Source organism: Tachyglossus aculeatus, chromosome 2 (assembly GCF_015852505.1).
Source record: "Tachyglossus aculeatus isolate mTacAcu1 chromosome 2, mTacAcu1.pri, whole genome shotgun sequence".
Classification (NCBI taxonomy): domain Eukaryota; kingdom Metazoa; phylum Chordata; class Mammalia; order Monotremata; family Tachyglossidae; genus Tachyglossus; species Tachyglossus aculeatus.
Genome location: NC_052067.1, coordinates 59,608,238 through 59,622,047, shown reverse-complemented (window position 1 = coordinate 59,622,047; position 13,810 = coordinate 59,608,238). Strand labels below are relative to the sequence as shown.

General features: G+C 42.4%; 1 protein-coding gene across 6 annotated transcripts in view; it reads left to right on the top strand.

Annotated features, from left to right (window-relative positions):
- The window catches only part of TIAM2 (TIAM Rac1 associated GEF 2), a 292,806-nt gene that overhangs the window by 176,218 nt on the left and 102,778 nt on the right, over positions 1-13,810 (top strand). For all 6 annotated transcript variants that reach the window (XM_038740604.1, XM_038740597.1, XM_038740613.1 and 3 more), the window contains 2 exons: positions 11,001-11,186; positions 13,301-13,447. In XM_038740604.1, the coding sequence (XP_038596532.1) occupies positions 11,001-11,186; positions 13,301-13,447 (333 nt within the window). The remainder of the gene's footprint in view (positions 1-11,000; positions 11,187-13,300; positions 13,448-13,810) is intronic.

The following is a 13,810-nucleotide window of genomic DNA, read 5'->3' as shown; positions in this document are numbered from 1 at the left end:
CTAAATATCCCTTAAAACTGCATTTCCTCTCTTTTTTAAATGTGAGTTACTGTAAAATATTATCTGTTTAATCACTTAAACTTGGTATCAAAGTGGAGATTTTGATTAATCTAATATCTTTCCCCCAGAGAGCTCACCACCCTGAGGCTAATAATGACAGAACATGTTATAAAGATTTCATCAGGCACAATAAAGATCTTATAACAACTTTACTTTGAAGACTTGGGTGGGGATGGCTTTGTTCAATGCCATACCAATGAAACAGCACATAGATCATTATTGTACTTGGTAGTGTGATCACATACCTTTTTCATACTAACTTCAGCTGTGCTTTCCAGGCCTTAGAAGTATTGCAAGATGAAGCAACTCTAATTTGAGCATATCCAATGAGGACCAGATCCTATAGTCCTTTCCTAAGGACAATGCTTTTTGAAATTCTGAGTGAGGAGCAGTTGTATTGTTAAGCCCTGTTATTATGTTCTCTTGCCATTCATTCGTATTTAATGAGCACTTACTGTGTGCAGAGCACTGTACTAAGTGCTTGGGAAGTACAAGTTGGTGACACATAGAGACAGTCCCTACCCAACAACGGGCTCACAGTCTAGAAGCCATTATTTCTTGAAGAAACAGAACTAATAAAAACAGCACCCTATCTTGTATTGGCAGCTCCCAAGGTGATGGTAATGAATCCTTGGATTATTTTATATAGAAGTTTGTTCCAGAGATTAGAGTGTTATTCTTTCCTCCTATGAACTTTCATTGAGGGAAATGCTTCCCTCATTAGTGTTGATGGAGAATTAAAACGTAATTGAAACCTGTCTCTACAACCATAATATTTTTACCTCAACAATATATATTTCTAGAGTTACATAGAACCCACTGTGATTGGTAAACTGGTATGGAATGAAGCAGGAAAATGTAGTGTGGACAATACTATCTGGATAGGATGGACCTCCATTTTATTTGGTCTTCTGATTGGCATGGGGAAAAAAAGAAGGGAAACCAAGATCTGCCGTATCCTCTCCATCCAAACTGCTACCTTGCTGGCTCAATCTCTCATCCTATCCCAACTGGATTACTTCATTAGCCTCTTCTCTGATCTTCCATCCTCCTGTCTCTCCCTACTTCAGGCCATACTTCACTCTGCTGCCCGGATTATCTTTGTACATAAGCACTCTGGGCATGTCACTCCCCTCCTCAAAAATCTCCAGTGGTTGTCTGTCAACCTACAGATCAAGCAAAAACTCCTTACTCTCAGCTTCAAGGCTCTCCATCACCTCGCCCCCTCCTACCTCACCTCCCTTCTCTCCTTCTATAGCCCAGCCCACACTCTCCGCTCCTCTGCCACTAGCGTCTTCACTGTATCTCGTTCTCGCCTGTCCCGCCGTCGACCCCCGGCCCACGTCCTTCCCCTGGCCTGGAATGCCCTCCCTCCACACATCTGCCAAGCTAGCTCTCTTCCTCGCTTCAAAGCCCTACTGAGAGCTCACCTTCTCCAGGAGGCCTTTCCAGACTGAGCCCCCTTTTTCCTCTCCTTCTACCCATCCCGCCCATCCTACCTCCTTCCCCTCCCCACAACACTTGTATATATTTGTACAGGTTTATTACTCTATTTTACTTGTACATATTTATTTTGTTAATGATGTGCATATAGCTATAATTATATTTGTTCTGACGATTTTGACACCTGTCTACATGTTTTGTTTTGTTGTCTGTCTCCCCCTTCTAGACTGTGAGCCCATTGTTGGGTATGGTCCGTCTCTGTATGTTGCCAACTTGTACTTCCCAAGTGCTTAGAACAGTGCTTTGCACACAGTAAGCACTCAGTAAATATGATTGAATGAATAATAATAATAATAATGATATTTGTTATGCTCTTACTATGTGCCAAGCACTGTTCTACACTATGGGGTAGATACAAGGTAATCAGGTTGTCCCATGATGCGGGTGGGGGTAGGGGTGGGGGCTCACAGTCTTAATCTCCATTTTACGGATGAGGTAATTGAGGCACAGAGAAATTAAGTGGATTGCCTAAGGCCACATAGCAGACAAGCGGTAGAGCTGGTATTAGAACCCACATCCTCTGACTCCCAAGCCCATGCTCTTTCCACTAAGCCAAAAACTTGGAGTTGAGGTAGATAGAATGGTGATTCAACCTGTTCTAAATTAACTCCTCCTAGAATAAAACTGCAAATAATTGTGGCATTTGTTAGGTGCTTTCAATGTGCCAAGCACTGTAAAGAAGCGCCATGGCACAGTGGATAGAGCACGAGCCTGGAAATCAGAAGGACCTGGGTTCTACCAGGTCTACCAGGACCTGTCTGCTGTGTGACCTTGGACAAATCACTTCACTTCTCTGTGCCTCAATTACCTCTTCTGTAAAATGGGGATTTAGATTATGAGTCCTATGTGGGACAGGGGCTGTGTCCAATCTGATTAATTTGTATCTACCCCAGTGCTTGTTAAGCACATAGTAAGTGCTTAACAAATAATACCACAATTATAATTATTATTATTACTAAACCCTGGGTATATACAAGATAAGCAGGTCAGACGCAGCCTCTGTCCCACCCAGGACTTACATAGTAAGTGCTTACCAAATACTACAATATTACTCTCCTGATCTGTCTCCTTTTCCTATTTCCCTTGCTGTAGAATCCATCTCCACAGTGTTCTTCCCCTAGACCTCCTCACTCTACAAAGGCAAGCTAAGATGCTGCCACTAAGATGGATTGACCAGTCTGGAAAGTGCACATTTCTTATTTATCAGGGTTTCAGCAGCAGTGGGAAGAGCGGGAGATTCAATCCAATCTGTAGTTTCTGGGAGCCGGAAGTTTTAACCTAAAGCAGGAGTCTGTCAAAGTCTAGTGCAGATAAGGAAGCATCCCTGTGCCAAGGATCTGGGTCAGAAGCAAAGCAGACCTTTGTGCAAACCAATGTTCAGGAAGCCTTTAGGTGCTGTTTTTATGAATATGATCTTTCCTCCACTTTTTATACTTCCAGGTTTCATTGTTCAGGGCTTAATTATCACAGTAATTAATTAGAGCCCACAATCTAAGTAGAAGTAGAGGCAGGTATATGGTCCCCATTTTACAGTATGGAAACTGAGGACTAGAGAGGGGTAAAGGATTTATCCAAGATCACTCAGCATCCTAATGGCAGAAACCTAGATGGCCTGGCTCTCAGTCCTCTCTGCCTTTTCCACCTGGCCATATACCAAGAGTTATAAAGATGGCTGATTCTTACTTACCTACTTCTGACCCCTTTCTCAAAAGTATCTTCCCACTTTATTTTAAATTTAATTTGCCATGAGTCCCACCATAGGGGGCTTCCCCTCTCAGTTTTGGTGTACTGAAATTGTCTTGGAAGGTGTGCGTGATGTTTCGTGGTATATGTGTGTCTAATTCGTTCAAAATCAATATATCATTTTTATTAGCAAAGTTCCAGAGTCTGCCATTCTTTTTTTACCTCATCTCACTCTCCCCTGCAAGGAAGTAGGTAGAAAGCTGGCTCCAGTTTGTGGAGTTGTTCTAAGTTTTGATAGGATAATACAGTTAGAGCCTCACTTGCATTTTACTCTTAGTTCCATGCTAACTCTAAGCCTTTTAGAGGGAATCTGCAGCTCTGTAATTTCTTGTTAAGTTAAGTGAGAGCAGAAAAGGAGAAAGTTTTAGTATTTGGAAACTTTTTCATTGAAAAATTTTCATTTTTGAATTTTCTGGCACTGGATGAATAACTCAAGTTTTGTGATTAGATGACCAGAAAAAGCCTACTCTTTTGTGACATTTGGGTGTGATAGAAAAGTATTTGTCATCCTTTTCATGTGCCATTTGTTCATTCACTATCTTTAACATCAGACAATTCATTTCTTTTTTCTTTTCAGTTTGAGGCCCCAGGCTGCTCAGAGTTTTTTGAAATATTCCAGTCACATTAACATTGTAAATACCTTGCAAGTGAATTTAGATCAACTGCTGTAGTTGGGATTTATTTATTTTTACCCTGGGTTTGCTTTCTTTGTTTCGTGCTGTGGAAGACATTCAAGGTTTCTTCTTTTAAGTTTTTCACTCACAGGCCATTTTTATATTGTGTGTATAGTTTTGCAGATGAATGGCTACTTTATCTGCTTAGAAGCTGGGGTTATATCTTTATGCCAAATTTCTTCAACCCATCTTTACACATGAAGTTGTGCCAGGAACTATTATCAGTGTTTAAACGATTGAGACAAAAGGCAGCTGGGATCGGTTCAGGGCAATTGGTTCCAGACCTTTCTGTTCCTGATAAAGCTATGGGACAATCCCCAGAAATTCCCTGCCACATCCATTGCCAGATAATGTTATTAAATTAAATGCTATGTTTATTGCTACATTGAGTTGATTTATCTAGCCTATGTGGTGGCTGATAAACCTGGGTACCTTCTTTTCCTCCAAATTTTCTGGACTAGTTTGTTTCTTTTACCTTTTCCTTGTCCCATTTGAAGTTAAAAAATAGAGTTGTTTTTTGTTGACATTACAGTTTGACATTGGAAGTATATTGATTGACAGAGAATTGAAACATAATTGAAGACTGGCTCTAAAACCATAATATTTTACCTCAGCAATTTGTATTTTTTAGAGCTATACAGTACCCTAAATATAACGTTTTGCACAACGGGTGTTACTGTGCTCACTCAAACACCACAAACCTCAAATTTATAGTAATTTCATTTCAGCTTGCTAATGGTTATTTGACTTGACTTTTAATGTAAGCTTTATTTTTTCAACTCATCCATAATGGAATGAAGATTTATCAAGGATTTCTCAAGGCCAGAGTGAAGAAAGTCATATAACTACCATCTTGCAGGAGAACAGTGTCCAAAACTACCGTGATCGAAGGGGATGGGGAGGAATGGTGGAGGGAAGGCTGTGCTACTGGCATTCAGTTTTGGGATTCAGTTAACAATCAGTTAACAATGAAGGGACTCTATTGAAAGTGTTTCCTGGTGGACAGGAAGCATAAATATCCCCAGTTTCCAAGTGCTTTATTTCATCCTCAAATGTTCCTATACAAACCAATGGCTCTCTGATTTGCTCAATGGGTGAGGGGGAGGGTTCATTTTGGGGACCTCATGTGCAATTTGTTTATATTAATGTCTGTCTCCCCCTCCAGACTGTAAGCTCATTATGGGTAGGGAATGTGTCTGTTTATTGCTATAGCATACTCTCCCAAGTGCTTAGTACAGTGCTGTGCACACAGTAAATGCTCAAGGAATACGACTGAATGAAAGAATGCCAAAGGTAGCCATATAATCGTGTTTGTCACTGGCTCATAGTAAACTTCCCCAAACAGTCAAACTTGCCTAGCAACTGCCACAGAACCAAGCCTACTGTTGGAACAAAATAGTTTTGTAAGGTTAATGATTATAGGGTATATTGTGTTCCCTGAACTTTCCAAATTTCCACTTCACTGCATTGTGGTTTCAAGATGGGATGCGATTCCAACAGTTATTGGAATTCTGATTTGTTCATTTCAATGAACCCTAACTGGGGTCTCGCAGATGATGGAGAGCAGTGAGATGTTAGAAGAGTTTTCTTTGTCAGTTTTCCTGCCTCATTAATGATGATGGAATCCTATTAATCAAGCAAAAACCCCTCACTCTTGGCTTCAAGGCTCTCCATCACCTCGCCCCCTCCTACCTCACCTCCCTTTTCTCCTTCTACCGCCCAGACCACACCCTCCGCTCCTCTGCTGCTAACCTCCTCACTGTACCTCGTTCTCACCTGTCCCGCCATCGACCCCGGCCCATGTCCTTCCCCTGGCCTGGAATGCCCTCGCTCCACACATCCGCCAAGCTAGCTCTCTTCCTCCCTTCATAGCTCTACTGAGAGCTCACCTCCTTCAAGAGGTCTTCCCAGACTGAGCCCCCTCCTTCCTCTCCCCCTCCCCATCCCCCCCCACCCTACCTCTTTTCCCTCCCCACAGCACTTGTGTGTGTACATATATATATATGTATATATCAATCAATCGTATTTATTGAGCGCTTACTGTGTGCAGAGCACTGTACTAAGCGCTTGGGAAGTAGAAGTTAGCAACACACAGAGACAGTCCCTACCCAACAGTGGGGTCACAGTCTAGAAGGGGGAGACAGAGAACAAAACCAAACATATTAACAAAAGAAATAGAATAGATATGTACAAGTAAAATAAACAAACAAATAGAGTAATAAATATGTACAAACATATATACATGTATACAGGTGCTGTGGGGAAGGGAAGGAGGTAAGACGGGGGGATGGAGAGGGGGATGAGAGGGAGAGGAAGGAGGGGGCTCAGTCTGGGAAGGCTTCCTGGAGGAGGTGAGCTCCCAGTAGGGCCTTGAAGGGAGGAAGAGAGCTAGCTTGGCGGATGGGCAGAGGGAGGGCATTCCAGGCCAGGGGGATGACGTGGGCCGGGGGTCGACAGCGGGACAGGCGAGAACGAGGCACGGTGAGGAGATTAGCAGCAGAGGAGCGGGGGGTGCTGGCTGGGCTGTAGGAGGAGAGAAGGGAGGTGAGGTAGGAGGGATTGAGGGGATGGAGAGCCTTGAAGCCAAGGGTGAGGAGTTTCTGCCTGGTATATATATTTGAACAGATTTATTACTCTATTTATTTTACTTGTATATATTTACTGTTCTATTTATTTTGTTAATGATGTGCATCTAGCTTTAATTCTATTTGTTCTGACAATTTTGACACCTGTTTACATGTTTTGTTTTGTTGTCTGTCTCCCCCTTCTAGACAGTGAGCCCATTATTGGGTAGGGACCGTCTCTATATGTTGCCAACTTGTACTTCCCAAGCACTTAGTACAGTTCTCTGCATACAGTAAGCGCTCAATAAATACGATTGAATGAATGAATGAATGAATGAATAAATCTTGTGGCATGTCCTCATTGCTCCTGGTGTTGATGAAAATAATCATTTAGATACTTCCACCATCCTGTCTCGTCTCATTAAAGCATTACAGCAGATGTCATTTGGTGGTACAATTTACCTCTCTATGGAGGTCTCAATGATGTTCTAATGCCTCCAAACTTTAAATCAAGTCCATCTTATCACATCTTAACAAGTTGTAGGACTTTTTCTATGGTGGTAGAGGGGGTACTGAGGCAAATGCTGAGGGTAATACCATTTGTTCATTAGATTCCATTTCTCATTCTTTTTAGAGTGCTTCTCTTCATGGAATAATTTTGTGTTTTTGTATTAAGAATCCCTGTTGTCAAAGAAAGAGCATAAGGTGTGTTCTGTTATCACTCTACGGTCACTTTCCCAGCGAATTCATTGGTTCACATAGATTCACCTATGTGATAGCTGATTCCCAAAACACCTGCTCTGCAGTCTCATATTTCCTCAAATATGTTAAGTCCTTATCAAATATATTAAGACTTTGAATATACTAAGTCCAAAACTGAACTCCTTGTTTTTTATCTTCTATGCTCTTTTCCTGACTTTCCCATCACAGTTGATAGCATCATTATTGTTCTTGTTTCACGAGCTAGCAATCTTAGTTTCATATTTGACCTCTTTCTCCCATTTCTGTCTCTCATTTCCCTTGACTGTAAGCTTGTTATAGGAAGGGAACATGCCTATTAATTCTCCTGTATTCTTTCCCTAGTGCTTAGTACAGTTTCTACAATCAATCAATCAATCAATCGTATTTATTGAGCGCTTACTATGTGCAGAGCACTGTACTAAGCGCTTGGGAAGTACAAATTGGCATCACAACAAGCCGCTCAACAAGCCGCTCAGCCTTAAGGGGTGTTCCCAACAAGCCGCTCAGCCTTAAGGGATGTTCCCTCCGAGCTCAACTCCCACTGGGGTGGGGCGGCCCTTTCTTCGGCCGTGTTCTACTCAGTCAGCGGACGCGTTCTGCGAGAAACGGTCGCACGGGGGGTGGGGGGCAAGCCGTACCATCGTCCCGTTTCGGTGCAGGTCCAGCGGGGGTCACTTCCTCCGCTTCCCTCCCTTCTTCTTCTTGCCCCCCGGGGGGGCCCCCCCGGCGCTTGCCGGGCCCGGGCCCGGTCCCGGGCCGCCCACCCTTGCGCTTGCCCCTCGGTCCCATCTTCCTCCTCTTGGCCGCCGCCTCCTCCCGGTCCTCCTCCCGCATCTGCTTGTTGGCGGCTCGGGCGACGTCCAGCCTGGGCTTCTTGCTGCCCAGGAGGCGGAGCACGTCCATCTGGGCCTTCCTCTCGGCCGCCAGGTCGCCGAGGAGCGGCCGGAAACGCCTCCTCCTCCCGGAAGCCCTCGGGGCTTTCTCCCTGGGCAGCCGCTCCTGGAAGCGTCCGACGGAGGCGGTGGATCGCTTGGCCACCCGCTCGGCCCGGCCCAGCTCGTCCCGGTCTACACATAGTGAGCCTGTTGTTGGGTAGGGACTGTCTCTGTATGTTGCCAATTTTTACTTCCCAAGAGCTTAGTACAGTGCCCTGCACACAGTAAGTGCTCAATAAATATGATTGAATGAATGAATGAATCAGTTTGTCTTTGAGTCCTACAAGGTCTTCCTCAGATATAATTCTCTGAACTACTTCCACTATACTCTGGTATAAGCCCTCAACATTTCCTGACTAGACCACCAAAATAAACCTTCTTTTTGGACTTCCTGTCCTCCCCCTTTTCTGTCTTCAGTCGTTTTCTTATCATTATTGTTATTAATTATTACTATATTTGTTAAGTGCTTATTATGTGCTAAGCACTATACTAAGCTCTGGGTTAGATACAAGCTAATCAGGTTGGATGTAGTACACATCCCACAAAGGACTCATAGTCTTAATCCCCATTTTACAGGTTACATTTAAATTTTACAGGTAACTAAAGCCCAGGGAAGTGAAATGGCTGCCCAAGGTCACACAGCAGACAAGTGGCAGAGCCAAGATTAGAACCCAGGTCCTTCCAACTCCCAGCTCATGCTCTATCCATTAGGCCATGCTGCTTACTAAGTAGTTGTGTGATTTAAAAAATAAAATCATTAATATTGTCCTCAAAAATTTCCAGTGATTCCCCATTGCTTACCAAATGCAGTGAAAAATCCCAGTCATCAGCTTTTTTTTTAAAGGCATTTGTTAATTGCTTACTAAGTGTTGGGCACTATACTAAATTCTGGGGTAGAGTCAAGGTAATCAGGTTGGACAAAGTCCATGTCCTACATGGGGTGACAGTCAACCTGATGAGATAACTGAGGAATGGAAAAGTGAGGTGACTTGCCCAAGATCACAGAGCAGACAAGATGCAGATCCAGGATTAGAACCCAGGTCCTTCTGACTCAGAGGCCCATGCTCTATCCACCAAGCCTTGCTCCTTCTCTTCTTAACTTATTTTCATCCTACTACTTGATTTCCTCTTATGTGCTGCTGTCTTCTCCCACTATCCTCTAGTTTGTGCCTTTGTTCCTTCAAACAAACCTTTTCATTTTCTCTCATTCTCAATTCTCTTTACTCCATCCATTGTTCACACTTTTCCTCCTGCCTAGATGGCTCCTCTTTCTCAGTCTCATCAAAACATAATCTTCCTGTCTTTCAAAGGCCTTCTGAAAGATTCCCCCCTCCATGACTCCTTCCCTGATAAATCTCCCTGCCTTCCCAGTCATTCCATTCTTCAATATTCCTAGGGATTTAACTCTGTTCTTACTTGTTATTCATTGATTTATCTGCCTGTGAATACGCCTTATTTCTACTCTCATACTTGTAGGGACTTAACTCTATTCTTACTTGCTACTTACTGATTTATCTACCTGTGAATATTATTTCTACTCTCATGCTCTTTGAAAATCAATTTTCAGCAATTTATGTTTTCTTGCCATCCCAATTAGCTTGTAAGATTCTTGATATTCGGGGAGCACTTCATATATTTCTGTACATCCCCAATATGTACTTTGCACATAATGATGCTCTAAGTATTGGTGGTGGTGATGTTTTTCCAACTTGACATTAAATATATATACATATATATATAAACTTTACATGGAAGAACACTAAATACATCATAACCTAGGCAGTTCTTTCAACAAAATGATTAAATCTGAAAGTTGGATGAATCTATTTAGCAACTATGCAGGATGTCACAGATTAGAGGAGATTAATGAGGTCAAGTGGTAGGGAAGGAGGCCAAGAGAGGGGCAGAGTGAGAAATAAGAGCAGAATGGTTTATAATGAAATGAAAGCTCTATTGCACAGAACACTTTTGGAAAAAAAACTTGTTCCACAGTCTTTTGGAATAAAGCTGACTTTGAGATCACCATTGCCACTAAATTGGTAGATACTAGTCTTGTCTGACTGATTATTTTATTAAATAGAATTAGGGCCTGTATCATAGAGCATATTGAGGTACTAGGAAGGAAGATTACACAGTATACAGTATGTGAATACACACTTTGTTTTACTATGGCCTTCCACAAATGATAGTGGGCTTCCAGAAAGACATAAGCTAGTTCCTTGAGTCCTGTAAGGAACTCATGTGTAATTAAATTCAAATGGTGGTGGTATACTAATATTGGAATAAAAAAAAATAGTTTCCTTGTCCAGAAATCCATTTGCTCTTCATTGATTTGAGTCACTTTGCTTTGATTTAAATCTGCACTTGTTTTTCTCAGGCCAAATATATATGGGATTAAAACAATGAAGAGAAAATAAAACTGTGAAGTGATCGACATCGAAGTCTGTGAACTTTAGGGAGATTTTTGAAGGATCAAAGAACTCTAGGTGTCAAAGTTCTCCATCCTCAAAGAGGAACATAAAAGTCACTGTGTTCAATGACACCAGTGTTGTTTTATTTTAAGTCATCGTTTGAGGAATTTCAGCCCACCATTACTAAATGCATCTGGGTTGTGGATGGGGAGGGATGGGAACAGAGAGTAAATTAACCAATGTGACTCCAGATGAAACTAATTTCTTTGAAGCGCTTTTGAAAGATCAGGTTTTTTTTCCCCCTCAATCTGACTGATTTAGTCTCCTTGGTGGTTGTTGTTTTAATTATCTCTGTATTTGTTTAACTAGATCCAGCAGTGGGAACAGAATCTGGAGAAGTTTCACATGGACCTATTCAGAATGCGCTGCTACCTAGCCAGTCTGCAGGGAGGGGAGTTACCGAATCCAAAGAGCCTCCTCGCAGCCACAAGTCGTCCCTCTAAACTGGCCCTGGGCAGGTTGGGCATCTTGTCAGTTTCTTCCTTCCATGCATTGGTGAGTACCAGCAGGACGGTGATATCACAGCACGGAAGCTGATGTCACTGGCTCCAACTCTGAAGGCGTGTTTAGGGCAACCTACAAAGGGAGGGAATTAGGAGAAGAATCACAGAAATTAGGCTGGATTCAAATGCCTCTGTTCTTTCCTCTCCTACTTCCTCCAGGACTGGTGGATATGTTGACCTGTTTGTATGTTTTGTTAGTCTTCTCCATCCCAGCCTTCCCGTCTTCTGAATCTCAATGGCTGGAAGCTGGAGTGGAAAGATGGAGGAAACTGGGTAAATCCAGGCTGTGTAGAGATGGCTTTGGTTGGAGAAGAGGCCTTGTTTGACAAAGGTTAGGTGGTGAGGAAAATGTCATGGGCCATAGACCGGCAGGGGTCCAGTATGTATCATCATCATCATCAATCGTATTTATTGAGCGCTTACTGTGTGCAGAGCACTGTACTAAGTGCTTGGGAAGTACAAGTTGGCAACACATAGAGACAGTCCCTACCCAACAGTGGGCTCACAGTATAAAAGGGGGAGACAGAGAACAAAATCAATGTATTTGTGTATGTATGTATCTATGTGTGTATTTATTTATTTATTTGTTTTATTAATTAGATTGATTCATTAATTAGAAGCAGCGTGGCTTAGTGGAAAGAGCACAGGCTTGGGAGTCAGAAGTTGTGGGTTCTAATTCCGGCTTCACCACATGTCAGCTATGTGACTTTGGGCAAGTCACTTAACTTCTCTGGGCCTCAGTTACCTCATCTGTAAAATGGAGATTAAGACTGTGAGTCCCACGTGGGACAACCTGATTACCTTGTTTCTACCCCAGTGCTTAGAAAAGTGCTTCACACATAGTAAGCACTTAATAAATACCATCATTTTTATTAATTCATTCTTCTCATTATTATTATTACTATATTTAAGCACTTACTATGTGTCAAGCACCATTCTAAGTGCTGGGGTGGATTTAAGTTAATCAGATCGGACACAAGTCCTTGTCTTACACAGGGCTCATAGTCTAAGAGGGAGAACAGCTATTGACTCCCCATTTAACAGATGAGGAAACTGAGGTGAAGATGCCATGAATAGCTCACCCAAAGTCACACAGCAGGCAATTGGCAGAGTTGGAATTAGCACCCAGTTCTTTGGATTCCCAGGCCCGTGGTCCTTCTACTAGGCCACACTACTTCCCCAACTTTACAACTGAAATTGAGGTGGAACAGGAGAGGTGAAAATTGGCCTAGAATATTTCCATTTTATTATTATTAATAATAATAGTAATGACATTTATTAAGCACTTACTATGTGCAAAGCACTGTTCTAAGTACTGGGGAGGTTATAAGGTGATTAGTAGGTTGTCCCACAGGGGGTTCACAGTCTTAATCCCTATTTTACAGATGAGGTGACTGAGGCACAGAGAAGTTAAGTGACTTGCCCAAAGTCACACAGCTGACAATTGGCAGACCTGGGATTTGCACCCATGACCTCTGACTCCAAAGCCCATGCTCTTTCCACTGAGCCATGCTGCTTCATATATTTTCATATATAACCTCTGGGGTTGAACATGCTGGTCCAATGGAATGCTTTCTTTTAGCTCAGTGCATCCAGTCTAGCCTGAAAGGGCTGTCCCAATACCCAGTTTTTCCTGCCCTGGCTGCCCTCCACCACCTGCCCCCACCATCCCCCAAAAGTCCCTAAAACCTATTGTCAGCCACAGTTTTCCTTAGTTGTTAAGATTTTGTAGGATTGAGCTTTGGCTTCGTCTGGTTTAGGGAATGAAAAATTGCTTTCTCTAAACTGAGCTCATTGTGAGCAGGGAATGTGCCTGTTTGTTGTTGTAGTGTACTCTCCCAAGTGCATAGTATGGTGCTTTGCACACAGTAAGCACTCAATAAATATGATTGAATGAATGAACATTGTCATATACTATGCTGGAGCCTTAATAGTTTTATTGAATCTTGTAAGTTCTAATAAAAGATCTGGGCACCAGCAGCAGAGTTTGGCACTCTCACAGATAAATATGTAAGAAAACAGAATTTGCTTCTGTTTGAGCACTTGCAATATATTTCTTGCCTATAAGAAGGAGGCTTAGTGATGGTATACATTTTATTCAAATAGATATGCTCCAGAGATGAGTCTGCTCTCCGGAAGCGAACGCTGTCCTTATCCCAGCGGGTCCGGAACAAGAAGGGTTTGTTTTCATCACTGAAAGGGCTGGACACATTGGCCAGAAAGGGAAAGGAGAAACGGCCTTCTATAACTCAGGTAAATACCCAGATGAAGAGTAATTGGGTCCTCACAAAACTAATTAACAATAGTCCAAAGTCATCTAGGGAAATCTTTGGAATTCAACAAATCATAAATTGTCCTTTACAATTAAGAATGAAGTGAAATGTAATGCAGAAGGGGCGGGCGGGCGGGGTGTGTGTGTGTGTGTGTGTGTGTGTGTGTGTGTGTGTGTGTGTGTGTGTGTATGTGTGTGTGTGTGGTGGGGAGAGAGAGAAGATTTTTAAAAGAAAAATTGCAAAAACGATCATTGGGCAACTTTTAGGTAAGGTGTCAAATTGTTAAACTCCTTTCCAATATCAGATAAACAAATGAATTGATACATACACACCATGACTAAAT